The sequence below is a fragment of the Drepanopeziza brunnea genome, assembly GCF_022702325.1.
Source record: "Drepanopeziza brunnea f. sp. 'multigermtubi' strain 214-2 chromosome Unknown ctg8, whole genome shotgun sequence".
In the NCBI taxonomy this organism is placed as follows: Eukaryota; Fungi; Ascomycota; class Leotiomycetes; order Helotiales; family Drepanopezizaceae; genus Drepanopeziza; species Drepanopeziza brunnea.
This window is the reverse complement of record NW_027094071.1, coordinates 972,520-991,479: the sequence shown is the minus strand read 5'-3', so window position 1 is coordinate 991,479 and position 18,960 is coordinate 972,520. Positions and strand designations below refer to the sequence as shown.

The 18,960-nt window shown below is 51.0% G+C and overlaps 8 protein-coding genes across 8 annotated transcripts; 3 read left to right on the top strand and 5 right to left on the bottom strand.

The window, feature by feature from the left end:
- Window positions 1–263: 263 nt before the first annotated feature.
- L3040_005226 (uncharacterized protein) lies at window positions 264–569 on the bottom strand (the record flags this gene model as incomplete). The annotated part of the gene is made up of 1 exon (XM_007297037.1): window positions 264–569. One exon carries the CDS (start codon window positions 567–569, stop codon window positions 264–266), a length of 306 nt encoding a protein of 101 aa, XP_007297099.1.
- Window positions 570–3,908: 3,339 nt separating this feature from the next.
- On the top strand, window positions 3,909–4,411 carry L3040_005225 (uncharacterized protein; the record flags this gene model as incomplete). Its single annotated transcript, XM_007297036.1, has 3 exons — window positions 3,909–4,068; window positions 4,162–4,234; window positions 4,297–4,411. 3 exons carry the CDS (start codon window positions 3,909–3,911, stop codon window positions 4,409–4,411), a joined length of 348 nt encoding a protein of 115 aa, XP_007297098.1.
- A 1,415-nt stretch (window positions 4,412–5,826) lies between these two features.
- On the top strand, window positions 5,827–6,296 carry L3040_005224 (uncharacterized protein; the record flags this gene model as incomplete). The annotated part of the gene is made up of 3 exons (XM_066157281.1): window positions 5,827–5,983; window positions 6,036–6,108; window positions 6,182–6,296. 3 exons carry the CDS (start codon window positions 5,827–5,829, stop codon window positions 6,294–6,296), a joined length of 345 nt encoding a protein of 114 aa, XP_066011591.1.
- Window positions 6,297–8,761: 2,465 nt separating this feature from the next.
- L3040_005223 (uncharacterized protein) lies at window positions 8,762–10,170 on the top strand (the record flags this gene model as incomplete). Its single annotated transcript, XM_066157280.1, has 4 exons — window positions 8,762–8,797; window positions 8,851–8,912; window positions 9,417–9,708; window positions 9,781–10,170. 4 exons carry the CDS (start codon window positions 8,762–8,764, stop codon window positions 10,168–10,170), a joined length of 780 nt encoding a protein of 259 aa, XP_066011590.1.
- A 980-nt stretch (window positions 10,171–11,150) lies between these two features.
- Window positions 11,151–13,871, bottom strand: L3040_005222 (uncharacterized protein; the record flags this gene model as incomplete). Its single annotated transcript, XM_066157279.1, has 3 exons — window positions 11,151–13,207; window positions 13,271–13,491; window positions 13,633–13,871. 3 exons carry the CDS (start codon window positions 13,869–13,871, stop codon window positions 11,151–11,153), a joined length of 2,517 nt encoding a protein of 838 aa, XP_066011589.1.
- Window positions 13,872–15,082: 1,211 nt separating this feature from the next.
- On the bottom strand, window positions 15,083–15,856 carry L3040_005221 (uncharacterized protein; the record flags this gene model as incomplete). Its single annotated transcript, XM_007297031.2, has 3 exons — window positions 15,083–15,488; window positions 15,539–15,651; window positions 15,752–15,856. 3 exons carry the CDS (start codon window positions 15,854–15,856, stop codon window positions 15,083–15,085), a joined length of 624 nt encoding a protein of 207 aa, XP_007297093.2.
- A 39-nt stretch (window positions 15,857–15,895) lies between these two features.
- On the bottom strand, window positions 15,896–16,297 carry L3040_005220 (uncharacterized protein; the record flags this gene model as incomplete). Its single annotated transcript, XM_066157277.1, has 1 exon — window positions 15,896–16,297. The coding sequence occupies one exon, from the start codon at window positions 16,295–16,297 to the stop codon at window positions 15,896–15,898; it is 402 nt and encodes a 133-aa protein (XP_066011588.1).
- A 593-nt stretch (window positions 16,298–16,890) lies between these two features.
- Window positions 16,891–17,905, bottom strand: L3040_005219 (uncharacterized protein; the record flags this gene model as incomplete). Its single annotated transcript, XM_007297030.2, has 4 exons — window positions 16,891–17,474; window positions 17,646–17,744; window positions 17,795–17,813; window positions 17,864–17,905. 4 exons carry the CDS (start codon window positions 17,903–17,905, stop codon window positions 16,891–16,893), a joined length of 744 nt encoding a protein of 247 aa, XP_007297092.2.
- Between the last annotated feature and the right edge of the window lie 1,055 nt (window positions 17,906–18,960).

Sequence of the window (18,960 nt, the reverse complement as noted above, 5' to 3'; positions counted from 1 at the left end):
GAACCGTAGGAGGGCTCGAGTATTGCAAAGTCGGCTGGTTCAAGACCAGGAGCAAGCAAGCATGGATAGCTTCTTCAAACACGCGTATCACACGCATCACCGCAAGAGCAGCAGCTCCCCTCAATAACTATCTATATAAAAAACCAAATCCTCGATCCGCAGCTTGGGTGCACTCTCCGATCGGTCAGCCTCCCTTCTAACCCAACCCATCCCAACCCAAGCCAACCCAAGCCAACCCATCCCAACCCATCCCCCCATCCATCCTACGAACCCCCCACAATCTCCCCAGCGTACTGCAGCGGCTGGACGTCGCAGTAATTCGGGATGTCGCCCAGCACCTTCGCGGCGTCGGGCCCGCCAAAGGCCGCCTGCATCTTCGCGGCGCTCTCGAAGTACAGGATGCACTTGGTCACGTTGCCGCTGGCCGGATCCAGCTGGACGACCTCCCACTTCTGCAGGCCGCAGCCGGCCCAGGTCGCCTGCACCATGGGCATGTGGGAGGTGAGGTAGTAGTTCATGTCGAACTCCTTGGTCCCCTTGGGGTAGACGAGGGTGAGGATCGCGGTCATTTCCGCTGCTCGCGGGTGGTGGTGGTGGTGGTGGTGGTATTAGATGGGTGCCGCTTCGCGTGGTCTGGAAGATGTGAAGGTGAGCGCTGAGCGGGTGTTGGTAGAGACAAGAAGGGGAGTGAGTACCGACCGTACTTCTTTCCCTCGGGAGTGTCTGTGGTTGAGGCGTTTGCTGCGACGGAATTATGGAGATGAGGCGCGAGCGAGCTGGACGAGTGGCCCCGCTTTGGGAGCGGGGTAGGTGTGACGACGACAGCGTGATCTTCCCGAGACTTTCATGCCAATATACTCTCACTCACGTGCTTCACCCTGACGAACGAATGAGAAGGACGGAGCGGGAACCGGTTCGGATTCCCGCTACTTGTACTTATACTTTGTATGCCTAGGCATAGCGTAGCGCTGATCTTTCTCCGGGGTAGCGTGAGCCTTGCTACTACTACTACTATTTATACAGAGTCCGCATGGCAGTCGGCGAGGATTAGCGACCCGGGATCGACGCAGGGCTATTTCGCTCCTGCTGTTTTGAGAGGGCTCTATCTACTAGGTGCGTCTGCTATATATCGTGCGATAAGGGGCCGTGGGCGGGGTTGCAAAATCTCTGAGGATGAAGAGGAGAGAAACGAAGCGGAGCTGCAGGTAGATATGCCTGTAGCTGGCATTCCTCAGTTTATAACGTGACCGTACTCCGAAGCGTGGGAGGAACAGAGGGGGTTCGTTACGGAATCAACCCCATTATCAACAAGTCTCGGAGCCGAGCTAACTCAAAATGAGTCGCTACTGAGTTAACACCACAATTAGTTATCTGAGTTAATCAGTTATCTCAGCTTGATTCGCTACAAAACGCCTCAGCTTGCGCTCCGAAAAGACAGGTCAAGGGTCGGGCACAGAGTCAACCTCAAACCAGAGGTAAACTAAGTCGACTAGAGTATTCGCAGGTCGAAATAGCCCATCAAGAATACTACGCACGTCGGCAGGTTAGTGATCGTGACGTTTTGAAACCGTCTACTTTATCATAATGTCATGAGCGTAACTGTGATCTTCTGAAGGTAAGGTAACCCGCGGGCTCTGAGTAGAGATTTAGACTTTTAAAGCACCTTTGAGCTGTAACAACTAGGCCTGTATCGCAGGAACTTCCTAGCCGTAGCGCTGACTCTATCTCTAAGATACGTAGCAACTGAGTGGGTTAAGGTGCCGTTTGGTTCACCGCCAGTACGTCGACACTTTCTGAAGTACTGGGTTTGTAAAAAACTCTTGTAGTAGCACTTGGTATCTGTAATATAGTACATCCTATACATACCGACGATTTAAGACGACCGTTCGTTTTAAGGAAATCCGTCGAACCCGTAGAAGATTTTGGCCCCGCATTTCTCCGACATTTCCAGCGTCATGATTTTCCACAGTATGATCTGATATCCACGAACTCTAAATATAAATAGATCAGGAGATTCTTAACCACCTCCCCTACACTGCAAGGCTGCCGACAGCCTACCGAAAGTCCGGGCCTTGGCTCCCGGACGCGCTCACCTACCGGTACTGACGGCACCGTCAGCGCAGAAGAGTATCCGCAGGTCGGAGAAAGGCAATACACGTACAAGAAGAATACCGGTACCACGCCGGTCGGCAAGTCAGCGGTCGCGAACCCCTGAGACCGTCCAGCTTGCGTATTATTACTGTACAACCCAAACGGGCCAGCGATTCCCCACGCCGCGAAAACAGTGGAGCCTGAGTCCCCGCGCCTTAATACGTAGTAGGTAGGTAGCTACTTGAAACTTGAATCCCGCTCTAGACCAGCCAGCCTCTTCCCCTCTGCACGCACGGTACCATCGAATAGCCGGGCCGTGCCGTAGGGCGCAGAACCGGCGATCGGAGGGAAACGAGTGGGAGGAGACGAAGCTGATCGCCAAATGTCAATCTATTGCACGAGATCGCGAGAGGACGTGCCTGCCCCCCTTGAAGGAGAGGCGGGCCCAGGTTAGCTCTCTCAATGGTACTATCCGGTACTAGAGCGGTGGTTTCTGCATGGCTCGGAGCCTTGTCCGCTCGACTGCACAGACTAAATGTTGTACTGTACGTGCTTGAAGAATCCCTTTCAGGGCTGAATCGCTTCAGGTTAGCCGGCGCACGCCTTGCCCTTGCCAGATTATACTTTCGTTTGTGATTTCAGAGAGGGGCTCTATGTAGATGTTGGAACATACTACTAGCCGATCAAACGCAGATTTCTTTTTGTTCCTATGTATAGCCAGCTTAAAATAGTTTACGCTACATCAGTTGAGATACTACGTACCTAGCAGTACGTAGTAAACTACTACTACGGCGTCGCAGGCGTAACTGTTACACCCTTGAGGGTAAGGTAGGGTAGCCAGGGGCTTGAAAGTGGAAATCTAAACTTGGGAGGCAGCCTTACGCGTGTAACAACGACGCCTGTACCGTGGGTAATAATACGATGATTCCATCTCGGAAATCCATTTGCGCCATCTAACCAAATTGACGAAAAAGTAGAGAGAGATAACTCAGTCATTACAGTCCCGCCTCGACGCATGAATACAGGTGCAAATGACAATCTAGCCTCGTCTATCGTGAAGCGGTGTGGTTTGTCAGTGGCTCCAAGCCATATCCCACTCTGCTTACTTACCAGTGAAACCAAGAACTCGCACGAAGAAGATTTACAAGGCTGGATCCTTAGCAACTGATCGATTCAAGGCCGGGCCAGAGCCCTTGCAAAATTTGATCTTGCACGTGTATTCATGCAAAAACGGGGGGGGGGGATGGTTCGCCGGTAGCGAAAGTTCATCACCAACCACGTAGCGTGCAGCGCACGTCGCCTCTTGCAACTGCAACTCCTTTCGGGGAAAGTGGTTGGTATGCGATTCCTGTCTGCGCCCCAGGGTCCAGGGGAGTGGATTCCTTCTAGTGCACGAGGAGAAGGAATCCGTAAAGCTAGCCATCTAAATAGTATTTACAAGGAGGTTGGGGCCCCTGGACCCGTATGCCCGCATCAGCCAGCTCATCCCGTAACCGAGCAGGCCGAGCCTGCCGTTCCCCAGCCGAGCCGGGTCGACGTTGATGTACCTACCGACAGGGGACGGAGGGGGGGGACTGCGAACAACAAGTTCTGTCGACTCAGCTCGGAGATGCCTCTATTTGCAACGAAGAAGCGAAACGCTGTACGTAATGAATCCAACCTGATAGTACTTTTTAAAGTTTCTCGAATAAATATTTAAATGATCGGGAAATCTATTCACAACAGCAATCTCTCTCTCCATCCATCTCTCTATCTATCATTCTATCTATCCAACCAATAACTAGCTCAAGCAAACCAGTCTCTATTATTCTATCAAGATGATGTTCATTAACGCTTTCGCCGCCGCTATCACTCTCATCTCTCCTGCGGTCTTCGCAGCTCCTCAAATCCCTCAAGATTTACTTAAGATCAAGCTATGCCAGGATCCCGACCTTGGTGGTCTTTGCCTCGAGCCTGTTGCTCGAGTCGCCACTTGTGGTAAGACCTCCCTCTCTTGGTTTTCAAAAAGAAAAAAAAAAAAAAAAAAAAAAAAAAAAAAAAAAAAAAAACAAAAGCTTACTCTAGTAAAAGAAAACATCGATCCCACCTATGACGACAAGGTCACGTCTTTCGATACCCGCGGCAGAATATGCACCTTTTACCTGTAAGATCCCCCTTCCCTTTCTACGAATTACACTTCAGACGACTAACAAACCATTGAAACAGCGAGGCCGATTGCTACGCAGCAACGGAGTACTCTTACGACGGCACGATGAATGACCTGCTCAAGAGCGAGAGGCCCGGTTTCAATGATGCGATCTCTTCTTACAACTGCCTCTAGCTGCAGCGAAGAGATCCCGGTTGTGGTGAAGGGACTATGGTGATAGTGCGATGACGCAGGCTGCAATGGGTTCCTGGTCCTAGCCGGGTGAGATGGGTTGGTCGTGGTAGTGCTCGGTAGAGGTCACCTGGTGCGGCCTGTTTGCCCTTCTTGAGCTTGCACCTACCATGCTCTCTACTCTACTCTTTGCTAGCAATAAAATACTTGACAGCCTTGACAGAGTCAGGCTCGTTCTTGCTAACCTTGATGCTTCTTTCTCTTCCGTTTAGCCGTTCCCTAGCCGAGCCGGGTCGACGTTAATATAATCGTCGGTTACCTTGAATATAATTTGTAAAAAATCCCGACCTGGCTGCGGCAAGGCGGGACAGTAACGGTGTACCACTAGGTATTAAACAACAACTATCATTATAAAAAAGGAGAAAAAAAAAATTGATATGCTAAGGAAATTTTGCTTTACAAACGTAAATTAAAATTATAAGAACTCATTTATTTGTAGTAATCTAATACATTGAAATGTAATGAAAAAAATGGTTAAAAACTATCTTAAATAATTCAAATTTACTTGTTTATTGCAAATATCTTAATAGCCATAACTTTAATTCAAAAAAACCGTTAGATAGATCGAAAATAAATGATTTAATATATTATATTGCTTAAGATATTGATTATTAACTCAAAGTTGGTAGTGATGCACGTATTTTTTTGATAGATTGGAATCAAAGTCCGATTTTCGTGTTCTTCGCTTATTCTAATATATACGCGGCAATTCTGATATATACTTAGGTACCTACGCATTACAAAAATCGAAAAGTATATATCAAAAGTACTATTTTTATTACTTTAACTCAACACAATAAAGGAATAACAACTTGTAATTGAAATTCAATTAATCGATTAATATCAAACACAATGCGGCGCATCTTTTGATACAAAGATAAATATTATATAATAGTTGGTTGATTTTTTATTTATTAAAAAGGAGCAAATTTTACTGTCCCGCCTTGCTGGGTGTTCCCGCCTTGGTGGTGCCGACTTGCTACAGCAAGTCGGTTAATTCTTTCGAATTAAAATTTAAGGAGACCGACGATTACCGACAGGGGACGGGCTGTGAATAAGTTCTGTTGTCGACTTAGCTCGAAGATGCCTTTATGTGCAACGAAGAACCGAAATACCGTACGTAATGAAACTAATTTAATAATACTTTAGGTTTCTCGAATAAGTATTTAAATCATCTGGAAATCCATTCACAACATCTATCTATCTCTCTTTCTATCTATCTTTCTATCTATCTACTATCTTTCTATCTATCTATCGATCTATCTATCCAACCAACAACTAGCTCAAGCAATTGATCTATCGATCTATCGATCTATCTATCCAACCAACAACTAGCTCAAGCAATTCATTCTATCAAGATGATGTTCATCAACGCTTTCGCCGCCGCAATTACTCTCCTCTCTCCTGCCGTCCTCGCAGCTCCTCAAATACCCGAGGTGAAACTTAAGATCAGCCTATGCAAGGATGCCGGCAACATGAATTGCTTCGAGCCTGTTGCTCGAGTCAACACTTGTGGTAAGCCCTCCCTCTCTTGCTTTTCCAAGACGAAAGCTTACTCTAGTAAAAGAAAACGTCGAAGCTAAGTATGACGATACGATCACGTCTTTCGATACCCGCGGCAGAATATGCTCCTTTTATATGTAAGATCCCCCCCCCGGCGCCCTCCTCTCCCTTTCTTTGGATTACAATTCAGGCGACTAACAATTGAAACAGCGATCCCGATTGCAGGGAAGCACAATACTTCACTTATCGCGGCTCGTCCTACAGCATAATCCAGAGCGATTGGTCCTCTTTCAATGATGCCATCTCTTCTTTCCTCTGCCTTTAGCTGCCGCGGTCCGACACTCTCTATAAGAGATCCTTGTTGTTGTTCAGGGACCATGGTGATAGTGCGATTACCCAAGCTGCAATGGGCTGCTGGTTTTAGCCGGTTTAAGTTGGCTATAGTGATGCTCGGTAAAGGTCACCTACCGGTAGTGCGGCCTGTTCTCCCTTCTTGAGCTTGCACCCACCATGCTCTCTTCTCTTTGCTAGCAATAAAATACTTCTTGACAGCCTCGACAGAGTCAGGCTAGTTCTTGCCAACCTTGATGCTTCTTTTTCTTCTTTCTAACCGTTTCTCACCTTATCCCTATGACGAACGAACGTGATACACAAGAGGCGCGTTGGGAGGAGCTTTTCATCAGCTATTATGGACGGCATTAGTTAGCCGAAGTTATGTGCTGTTCCGATTCCGCTAGTGCATATCAGACGAAGGCCTTGTACGGTATTGCCATGTCTAACCCCCGGCGGCCCTCCGCCAGCTCCGGCGCCCAAAGACCTCGCTCCGCCCGGTCGTGGTGCACCACTTGCCTCGCGAGGCCTTTTACCATTAACGCTACAGCAATCTCCGACCAGAAATCCGCTGGAAAAGGATGCATATATGTAAAGAACATGCAACGATGCAACGCTTCAGCCCGGCCGCAAAAGCTAAAAACCTACGGCCCTCCGCAAGCTCCGGAGTAAGTTTTCCGGACGTCGCGGGATAAGATTCGTCGCGATCTAATCTACGATGAGATGATAGCTTCTTTTATGGCGATGCAGCCAGCGAGCTAGCTAGCTACCCCTCGAGCATTTCATCGATAGCAATACGGTAAGTAGGTAGCCCTTTTTCTTCTAGAATACCTCGTTCTTTGCAGCCCGGGGCGGCTAGCCAGCAATGCTACAGCAATTTCCGACCAGAAATCCGCTAGAAAAGGATGCATGTACTACGTATGTAAAGAGCATGCAACAAACGCTTTGGCCCGGCCGCAAAAGCTAAAAACCTACGGCCCTCCGCAAGCTCCGGAATAAGTTTTCCGGACGTCGCGGGATAAGATTCGTCGCGATCTAATCTACGATAAGATGATAGCTTCTTTTATGGCGATGCAGCTAGCCAGCGAGCGAGCGAGCTACCCTTCGAGCATTGCATCGATAGCAATACGGTAAGTAGCCTTTTCTCTTCTAGAATACCTCGTTCTTTGCAGCCCGGGGCGGCTAGCCAGCTATTTTATATATATATATATATATATATATATTTTTCGAGCATGCAATTCATAGCCGTAGTTCCTTTCAGCCCGGTACAGCTAGCTAGCCATCCTGCGAGCATTTAATCTAGGTATAGCAATAGCCTCTCTCGAGGCGATGCAGAAAGCTGTTTTTCGAGCATTTCTCTTTTTATTATCAATTAGCTATGAATCAAGTATTCGAAAGGAAAAGAGTTTACAATCGTAAGTCTTAATCGCAAAAGGTAGATTTCCATTGCAAGAGTGCAATTGTGACTTGGTAAAACCGCAAGATCCTCTTTTTTTTTTTCCGTATTAATAAGCGATATTAGTAAGCGCCTACCTAGTCAAGTTTTTTGATGTTTCCTCGATGGCTTAAGCTTAAATGAATGAATGCACTCAATCAACGGCACGGGCGCAGATCAGGTGACCACATTTCTAATAGTTTACGGTCTTGGACAGGATCCACTTATATTAGATTAACATTATATCAGATCAGATGAACATTATATCAGATTAACATTATACCAGATTAACATTATACCAGATTAACATTATATCAGATTAACATTATATTAGATTAGATTCTTTCTCCTCTTTATTGCTCAGCTTTAGTCTTTCATTACATTTTTCGAGAAGAATACCCAGCTCTTGAGTTCCCCGAGATAGGATCGGCTTGACGCATGCGCGGAAACGGGCGAGCAGCGGGATTCTCGCTTCCCCTTTTCCTCGCTAGAGAGAGGGGGGGCGTGATCACGTGCCCAACACCCCTGGCGCTTATCTATTCTATTCTTGGGACAGGCTGTTGTTCTAGCGGTATAAGATCTGAGATGTGAGATACCAAAGGTCCCGGTTGGGAAATCGATCTGTACCCCACTCCAGTCCAGTCCACTCCAGTCCACTCTCCATCAGATTCCCCGAGGTTGTGCTCCTCTCCTGGTTCCGTATCCCAGTGACCAAAATAAGCGAGTGATGTTGTGTTTCCATACGAGCTGGTGCCTCGGCAAACAAATATACCGTAGACCCAACTCTGGAAGCTTTTCCCAACCTCTCCCTCTCGCTCTCTCTTTTCGCCTCTCGGACTTTCCGTCTCTGGGTGATTGATGTCAAATCCACCTCAATCGTTTCCTCCGACCTTACCTGAGACACACGTCCGCCACCCGCGAGGATATTTGCATCTGCCGGGGAACGTGATTCGGTGGGCGAAGGGGCCTTTCCGAGATGTGACGGCTGGCAGCATTTTGCCATTCTGCTTTCGGGACAAGCCCCAATGCGAGAAGCCATCTCGTCGTTTTTTCGACTTTGCGTATTGCTTGCTGGGCTGTTGCTGATGGATGTATGTTGCTGACTAACAGTTAGGGTGTCGGTGAGCTTGATGCTCTGCTCTGCTCTGCTCTGCACCGCACCATACTGCAGGACAGGTGTGTGCCACCAACACGTTGGGAGATTGGTACTCTTTTCGTGTATGCATGCGGAAGTCCAATACGAACGGCAAAAACATGATATACGAGTCCTTGAAGATCTGAGGTGGTTGAAGGCCCCGTTGTTAGGCCACTCTATTCAATAGTCCTTCGATAGTCGATGCCTTCTAGAAACTCGTTCTTGGTGCGACTGCAACTGCGATTGCGACTGTGGCTGCTGCTGCTGCTTGGATACGAGGTCGAACTCGCTTCACGCCATGTCATGTCGATCGCACCCCGCAGTTGCATTACATCGGGGTGCTTCCTGCCGCTTTTGGCATGATCTCTAGACATCACCTCACATACGGGGTAAAGGTAAGAGCGATCCTAATGACCCAGATGAGCTATATAAGCATCCCATCCACTGCAATCTCTCCCTCCAAGATCATCATCATCATCATCATCATCAACATCATCAACATCATCAACATTCAACATCCAACATTCAAAATTCTTCCCCCCCAGCCCCCCCGTTGCTGAGAACCCCATCATCACTCCATCCATCATCCAATCCGAACCCAACAACCCAGCCAATATGAGATCTGCATTCCTCGCCGCCGGTCTTGCTTTGGCCTCCGGGATCTGCGCTCAGGAGGAGCCCTACTACCGCAATCAGTCGGCACCTTTCAATCTCGTCCTGTCATCACGCAACAAGACTCTAGACGGATCCAAGCTCTACGCCTGTCACGAAGGGGCGGCAATCGAAGGCCTCTGCGTTGCCAAAACCGCGCCCGCTTCCTCCGGCGTCTTCACCTTGGTACCGTTGTCACCCGTCACCCACCTCGAGCGGGTCAAGTCCATAGGGATGCATTGCTAACGCCCCGAGCAGAACTATACCGACATCAACGGCCCACCCCAGGACAGCGAGACTGGCTACACTGGTCTGATCACATGGTTGCTCGTGGGTGGCAACTTCGTCACCTCCTCCTCCCTGCAGCTGCAGCCGAGCGCAACGTCGAACGTCGCCGTCCCTCTTTTCTTCCCCGGCCCCGAAGGCTACGCCAATTTCGGCTTCGACAAGGACGACAGGCTCTTCGTTCCCAGCTACATCGACGACACGGTCACTCCGCCCGTGTACCGGAAAGAGCGCCTCTACCGCTGGTACGCGTGCCTCACGAACGCCGGATACGTCTACGAGACCTTGGCTTGGGTGGTGGGCACTTGCAAGCCGCAGAATCCAACCTGCGAGAAGGTGACCGTGAAGCGGGTGTTCATCTGAGGGCCAGCATGGTCGTGGTGGAGGTGGGAGTGTGGTCACTGGCGCTGGGAACGGGTTGTGATGGTTGAAACTGTTGGAGCTGTGCAGGTGGGATTGAGGGACGCATGGAGTTACTTTGGCACGCGTGGTGTTACTTGTAGTAGACTGCCGTCCTTAATTCGATATCATTCATTCTGAAGAGCTTCTGGGCTCCGGAGTTCATCCAAAGTGGCTTCCCTACAATAAACCTAGGTCTCTGTAATCTAACCAGTCCCATGTGCGAATCGTGAAATAGGAGATCGCTTGCACTTTCCTAACCTAACTTCCACATTGTGTCAATCACCTTCCCCGCCTGCCTTCCAAACAACACCCATTCCGCATCTGCCATGCCTCTCTCACTCTCTCTCCTCGACCCTCGTACCTTCCCCCCTCGGCTGCCCGCCACAGACAGACACAATCAACCATGAACACTCTTCACACGTCACTCACTCACTCAATCACCCACCAGCCCATTTGCAGAATCAAAGATGGGTAGGTTGGGTGCGGGGATAAGCGACCCCCCAGTCGGAAAGTGCAATCATATTCATCGCGTGGTCGAGATAGCGTACATATATATACACACGAGGTAAGGTATGGTAAGAGGTAAGAGGTAAGAGGTAAGAAGTAATGGTAATGGGTAAATCAGGGCTCTCTAGAAGCACACACACACACACACATACAAAACGCTCAAAACACAAAATCCCAAAACTTGAAGGAAAATGGGAGGGGGGGGGGGAAGTCGGCAAAAATGATCTCGCTCGCAAGTCTCGCCTCGCCATCCATCCATCCCCCAACAGAAACGAACTTGGAAAGGAGCCAAACCAGACCAGCCATCCTAGGAAGGGGGTATTATCTCGTAAATCTGCTGTCGCCGTATATATATATATATATATATAATTCGTCGTGTGTCGCATAGGCCTTTCCCGCACCAAAAGCACCAGCCAGGTAGATGCATACCTTTCTTACCGCAGCTCTCGGTAATACGCCGAGTAGCTCACCCCAGTCACGTCGCTCACGCTGTACGTGACGCCGTACCTGGAGTCGCGCGCCGTCGCGTCCTTGTCCCAGTCCTCCTCCTCGCTCTCGTCGTCCAGCAAGCCGGAGAGCAGGAGTTTCTTCCAGCACAGCAATTTCTGGTCGGCAAGGTCGATTTTGCGCATCGATTCTCGTGTCGCAGCGTCTTTGGTGACGCCCGGCTCGTCGACGATGGCTTTCTTGATGACGGACCAGGTCTCCCGGAGGAGGTCGACGGGTCCTTCCTGCACGGCTGATTCGCGGTCGCCGGCCATCAGGCACTTGTACGCGTGCAAAATGTCACGGATGCATTTGCGCCATTCTTTGCGCCGCCGATGTTGCATGCAGTAAGCGATGAACGCGTCTGCTTTCTTGCGCCCGTATATGAAGTTGTCGAGCGCGTGGATCTTGGGCACGGTGACCAGGTACAGCATTTCAGCCGTCTCGTACCAATCCTCTGCCGAGATTGTGGATGCCAGCTTCATGGCTTCGAGAAACACTTTCGGCTGGATGTTCGGCGACCATCGACAGACTTCCTGGGGCCGGACGAGAAGGGTCTGGAGTTGCGACACGGAGGACTTCATGGCGTTCCAGTGTCTATCGTGCTTGGTTTTTATGAAGGCGTCAGAGAGCGCGGTTAGGACTTCGCATACTTCGTCGCCGCGCCCGAGGCCTTCGAGCGTGTCGCCGGTCATGTACTCGCAGAGCGTGGAGACCAGCATCCGCACTGCCTTGTCGAGGCGTCCCACACTGAAGAGCAGTACTCCGAGGGAGCGTTGACATTCCAGTCTTTCCTTGACTAGCCCCAGTCTCTCGAAGCCGCTGAAGGATTTCGTGTATAAATCCTCCGCGTCGAATAACCGTTTGGATCGTAATCGCAAGCCGGCTAGTGCATGCATAGTTCGTATCGTTTCAGGCCCCTGGCCAAGTTCTTTTTCGCATGTTACCAGTAACCAGCGACAAATGAAGATGCTCTGGTGCAAGTTATGTTCAGGACCAGTGTTTTCGAGAGACTTGAAGAAAAGAAGAAATTCGGGGATATGTCGAGCTATCTTTCCCTCGGCGCAGGCAATTTCAGAGTACTCCACCAGAGCTTGAAGATATGCTGACTCAGCATTTCGCAAAGAGCCGCTTTCCCGATATGTTTGAGCAAGGTCCATTTTTTCTTCAAATGTGGCCAGACTTCCGTCCAAGGCTCTTTCGTCTGCGTTGTCGCCGATAGGAGGTAGCATGTCATCGCTGCCCCGAAGGTAGGACGTCTGACCGGCAATATCAAAAGTTGACAATCTGGAGGCGATCCGCGGGAAGTCGATCACTACACCGTGTATTATGCTATCTGATGGCTCTGTGCTGGTTTCTTTTCCGGATACCTTTTGGATATCGGTGGGTTGCACACTTGAGCCGCGGCGGTCCATCTGATATACCATTTGATCGTCATTAGAGGAAATCGTGTCGTCCCCGACATGATTGACATCCAAGAGGACCGGGTTGATAGTCAGATATTTCATCTGAGGAAGCGTGTTGTGGTCTTGGGAAGTCGATGGGGGGCTTTGAGAGAGCTCTTGGAGGTTGGATGACGAGTTTGGCGAGGAGGGGGGTCTCAGAGGACTGAGGGCAGGAAGCTCATCGGTGTAGCTAGGCGGTGCTGGAGTCGTCACATCGCCGTCAGCATCCTCATCGCCATCCTGTCCTCTAGGTGCGTACCCCATCGCCGGAGGTTGATAGTGAGGCATGCTCTGCTCCCTCATCTGGGGAGCAAAGTGCTTTCCCATTGGCTTCACGCTCTGCTCCGTGACGGGAGTGACACTCTGCTCCATCTTCGGCGTGACACTCTGTTGGCCCGTTGGCCCTTGGTTTCCCGTCGTCGTGCGGTAGTCAGCGAGGGTGGTCGTGACATCTTCCGACGTGGGCGACGGAGACCGCTCCGGACCTGGGGTCGAGTAGCTTATATCTCTTGGCGTGCCTATAGTAGTGCAAGTCAGTTGCGGCGGTTCGTCCGGTGCGTCTGTGCCATGCCGTGCTGTGGAGTGGAGTGAAGATAGATGCATTCATTGCCTGCCCAGCTTACCTGGATCCGGACTTGCCATCCGCGCTTTATTTGACATCTTCCTGCGCTTGAAGTGTTCGATCTTCTCGGGCGGGATCAAAGAGTTGCCGTGATAGAATATGGTATCCTTGCCCTCCTCTTTCTTCCTCTTCTCCCTCTTGGCGACGGCGAAGCTCATGACGGCCGAGGGGAAGTACTTTTCAAAGTTCCACTCCTTGAGCTTCATCTTCCACTTCCTCGGGCTGAAGAGGTGGGGAGTCGAGTTAGTTGGGTTTCGTACAGTTACAGTACCACCGTACCGGGCCTCTCGCGGCAACACGCCACCGGAATCGGAATCGGAATCGGAATCTGACAGGACGGGGGCCATGTAGGCCATTACTTACCTTGCCTTGAAGCCGTACTTCTCCTCGATCATCCGCATGGTGACCTGGAGCGTGCGGTCCTCCTCGATATAGATGCGGCGGATCTCATCCTTATGGAAGTTCCATCTCTTGTCGTTCCGCAGCCGACACGAGGCCTCCCTGGCCGAATCCGACGTCTTGACGACGGTGTTGTCTCGGGGGATGGGAGGGATGGGGATGGAGAGGTGTTCAGGTGGGAGGGCCCGCTGCCGCTGGGGCATCATGAGGAGGGACTGCAAGTGAGTATATATGAGAGGGCTCCCAAGCACAGATGGGGTTAGCCGTAAACCGTTAGTCCTGACTCGTGACTTCGATGGTCGTTGGGTAAGGAGGTGGTAGGTGGTAGGCGGTAGGCGAACCGTGAGTGTAACGACTTCAAGCCTTCAAGGCCAGGCCAGAATCCCAAATCAGACCTCAGACCAGGGATGAGGTTCGGCTATTGCGTAATGGGATTGCGTGAGGTGGTCGTCGCGTTGTGTCGTATCGTGTCGTATCGTGTGGTGGGCTGGTGGGCTGGTGGCCGACGTTGGAGTATCGCGAATGTAATCCTGGACATCAGATCGCGGCTGACAAAAAGTCTCGCGTAGCGGCAGATGGTGAACCGGACCCTGGCCCGGCCGCCAGGATTAAAGTTCAGCCGCCATCGGTTCCATCTCGGCCAATGCGGACAAAGTGCAATTCCTCCACTCGGAGAAAATCCTTTGCTACGTAGGATCATCAGCCTTGTCTTGTATTGTGGAGTAGAAGAATAAACAGAAAGAATACTAAGGTAGGTACTAGTAGGTAGTCAAGACTGGATATCTCCCATCTCAACATGGTTTCAATCACCTACTCAACGAGATATAGGCTATGTAAACACAACAATACGGAGGTAGCCCCATGAGATCTGGCGTTTGATGAACTGCTGAGTACCGAAACCGCGAATAATCATCATGGCCATCGCGATGATTTGGATTTAATCCATTTGATCACCAAATCGATTCGTATAATGACCTCGTAATATGATAACGGTATCGATCCGGTAGTGCCGTAGATTCGCCGTACCCAGGCACTAAGTGTATTCCAGATAAAGCGTGTACTAGGAAATAGTCAAGCAGCAGCGCACTGAGGATTGCACTAGTACGTTCAATCAATCTTATTTGAACTCTAAGCTTTAATGAACTTCACAGCTACTTTCAGCAGTATAGGGAACTGATCCTAGAAGCCCCAACGCTTCAAGTAAACATCTCTGATCGCGATCTACACTCCGCACTCTAAGTTTGGGCCCCAGCAGTACGAGCAATGGCACAGAGAAAGCTAACAGTCCCCAAGCAAAGAATCCGAATGTCGATGAAACCGACAGTCACCAAGAATACAACCAGTGGGCGTGGGCCGGGGCTGGCTGAATGCAGGCGCTTGAATGACGCTAGGCGCCGATGACTAGGCATCCCTCCTACTGCCAGTTCTGCAACGCCGTCTCCCCATCTCGGATCATCGCCAGCTTCAAGCTATCCTCCCACAGCTGCTTTTGTTTCGCCTCGTCACGCGATTCAATAGAAGAAACCCCCTTCACGCTTCCGTTCAAGTAGACGGCCTTCGGATGACTTCCCAGATGCTCCTCATCAAAGCATGCGAGCATCAAATCTTGCGCAGATTTCCAGGGTGGGCGGTAAGATCCATTGGGCATGATGTAGACGAGGATAGTCTGAAGGAACACGAGGACGTAGCCGGTGATAAAGCGGATGAGTGCTCCGGACCTCTTCGTGATGCCTGTTCCTCCCATTGCTGCGGGATCCAGGGAGAGTACTGAGATGTTGGACAATGCCGGATCTAAGTTCAGCCTGCGCTGGAGCTCGTACCTGTCACGTGTCAGAATGGAGGGAATAGGTGGTGAGCGCGAGGAACGTACATCCACATCACTCCTAAGAGCTTACTAACGCCATAACGTCGCATACCTGCATTCCAGCCGGCGTCGGTGTACGTGATACCTTTGGCGAGGGCATCGGTACTTGTAAACATAGTCTGTAGTGAAGTAAGCTACTCCCCTAGACGATTCACCCTTGTTTGTTTACGAAGCAAGCGATACCGAGACTCAGGGCAAGGGCTGTTGGACCACACACACCTTGAATTCCTCGGGGTAGATGGCACTTGGTGAGTTGTTTCTCGGATCATCGGCATCATGCGTCCAGGACGAGACGAAGACAATTCTGCCGTGCTCCTTATCCATCGACTGCAAGATATCCAGAACCAGCACGAAGTTCGCGAGCTAGTTGGCTCCGAATGCCATCTCGTACCCCTCCACCGTGAAGCTCGTCGGCTCCAAAGCGTCATCCCCAGCATTCTGAAAGCCAGCATTTAAGATCACAGCCCGAATTGGCTCGAGGGTGCCATCGGAGACCCGCGCATTAATGTCGGCTGCCAGGCTTCGCACACTTTCCAAGCTGCCGAGATCAAGGCTGAACACTTCGGACGTGGTCTCGGCAGGCGCACTTCCCAGGACCTTCTCGAGCTCGGTGGCCGAGGAGGGATTCCGGACGGTGTAGAGGCCACGGTATTGTTTGCCCAGGGGCGATTTGGTAAAGTTGGCTACGAATGCGCTTCCTAGGCCGCCATTGGCGCCCGTGATGAGGATGCTGCCTCTGCGTTCGAGGGCAGTTGATGGGGCCATGATTGATGCGACTTGCAGAGGGCAGAGGTTGATGAGGAGACGGGGAGGGTTTGTGTGGAAGGTGGAAGGTGGAAGGTGGAATACGGTGAATGCGATGGAGAGTGGATTGAGGGAGATGAGTTTCTTCAAGCGACTTGGATTCAAGTTAGAGGAAGGTCAGAATGCCAAGACCGACTTGTCACGAGCTGAGTCGCGTGACACCACGGGAGGCACGCCTGCCTCCTGAGCTGAAAGAGCAGGCATTAGTCATCCATACGTTGGACACCTGGACACCTGGGCACCTGAACACCTGGATTGATCTTTTTGCATCCGGATGGTGATGATAGTCGAACAAGAAACCGGCAGCAGCGGAGAAGGAGCAGGAAAGTCATGGATGGCACCTTCCCCTTCGGATCAGCAACAGTTCAGCAGTTTCACCGCATCGGATTTGCAAGAGCCTTCCTTAGGAGATGCTATCTCCAGTACACCTACTAGGTACGTATCTACCTCTCTCCTACTATACCAGTGAAAGCAACTCTAACATCGCAAATCGCAAATCGCAAATCGCAAATCGCAAATCGCAAATCGCAAATCGCAGATCGCAAATCGCAAATCTAGAAACTCGCCTCGCCCATCCTCCTCACGACTTCCGCCAGCTCCTTCAAGGTCTGCGCATCCCTCGGGATAGTGTGTCCCTTCCCATGATCGAACAGAATCGCTTCATCTTGCTCACAAACATAGTACAACGCCATCGCGCCCTGCAGGTACGGGTCATCCGCCCCGATGCAATGCAGCGTCGGCACGTCCACGACCTCTCCGCTGAGATCCGCCACCAGCATCCCGTCATTCTCCAGATCCAGCGGTGGCCACCCGGCGAAGAACACCGCGCGCTTGATCATCCTGGGCCGGCCCTCGTCCCGGAGCCGCCGACGCTCGTCCACGATGAGGGTGCTGCCCGCGACGGTGCCTTCCGAGTAGGCGCAGATGCCGTCGAAGGGCCCATGTTCCTCCATGGTGGCGTAGATGGCGGTGAGCGCGGCCCGGACCGACTCCCGAATCTTGGTGTCACCCTCCGGCAGCAGCTCCCGGAGGACGTCCTCGGGGCTCTGGCTTTCGGGGAAGTCGCGCACACGTTCCAGCACGTCATTCTGATCGATTCCATCGTATTCGATGAAGCGGTAGTGAGGGGCTGGCCCAACTGTTTTTTGGAGGGGGATGTTAGTTGGGCCTTGTTTCAGGAAATCGTGAATGAAATGGTGGGCGGCGAAGGAGCCGAGTCAACACAGCAAGCGAAAATTATGGTGTGGCGCTTTTCTCGCTTTTCTCGCGTTCCGAGACGGTTTGTCTGGTGGAATTGTGCAAGACTCACAGTACTCGAGGAATCCTGCCGGTGGTTGGCACGGATTCTCGCCTTGAGTGAAGAAGAACTCGACTTTGCCATCGGAAGAGAGCTCCTTACAGAAGGGGGCTTCAAGATCCGATTAGCTCACATATTCTGGTGGGCGCTGCAAATCGTACCTAGCTGGACCTCGAAGTTCTGGTTGGAATTAGAAGTGACCAACGGTTGTTGGTAGGATTTGCACCTACCTTGGCGCTGCCATAGGCACCCGGTAGGCAAAGAAATCTCATCTTGCGTCTCTCTCCTTCGTCTTTTATAATCCACAGCTTTTACTTCCCCCACAAGCTCCTCTTGTATGACACGAAATATCGACTCCCGGTATCGCGTAATGGAATTGACTTGGCTTGTTCAAAAGCTTCCCCTATCTCTTTTTCTACCTATCTTCTGTTGGGCTCTCGACCTTCCACTTGCGATTGAGCACTTAGGGCTTTTTCAGGTTTGGCTCTTGATTTTTCTGTCCGTTTTTGGCTTCTCACTCACACAAGAGATTGACGAAGGTGGCTTCCGTTCTCAACTATCTCTCAGCTTTTGCATTTCAATTATGAAACTCGGATGCAGCCAACTTACAGATACGACTTGTTCTCTACGGGGCTGAGGCAGTTAGGCTTCCACTTATCGAGAGCCTCGATAAGTACCAACGAGGGAGCTTATCACAGGTCGCACCCTCTATGCGTCAGATTGCGAGGATGAATGATCAGGTCCTGGTATGAATGATCATCAGATCTTCATGCATGATTCCTGCATGGAGCAAAGAGACGTGCATAACGAGGTTCTTCAGTAAGTGGACTGCACGGGGTTTTATAGCGTAAGATTGATGCGGGTAAGGCGCCGGCATATGATGAGAGCATAGGTCTGACCGTGACGGGACGAAGCGTGATGGCTTTGGTCCCGTCTCGGCACCCGCATGGGAAGTAGTAGTAGTAGTAGCAGTGGTCGCAGTGGTAGTACCGGTAGTAGCAGTAGCAGTAGCAGCAGCAGCAGCAGCAGCGGTACCGTACTTCGTAGTACTCCGTCGTACTCCGTATTGCTTAACGTCTAACGGACCTGCATGGGAAGAAGGTGCAAGCGGGCGGCTTTGTGCTTGATGATCGGACGTTAGACTGCACGTTCCCGGCGTGCCCCAAGGTCCAAATTCCTTGTGTCCCGGCGTCCGTACTCCTGGCCAAGTCTGTCATTGTGCTGCTGAGGGATGCTGGGAGATATTAACAATGGAAAGTCGTGGAACCCAAGGCGATGTGCGGGGAAATAATATCCGAGAGAAGAGTGCTGCGATTGTTGTACGAGT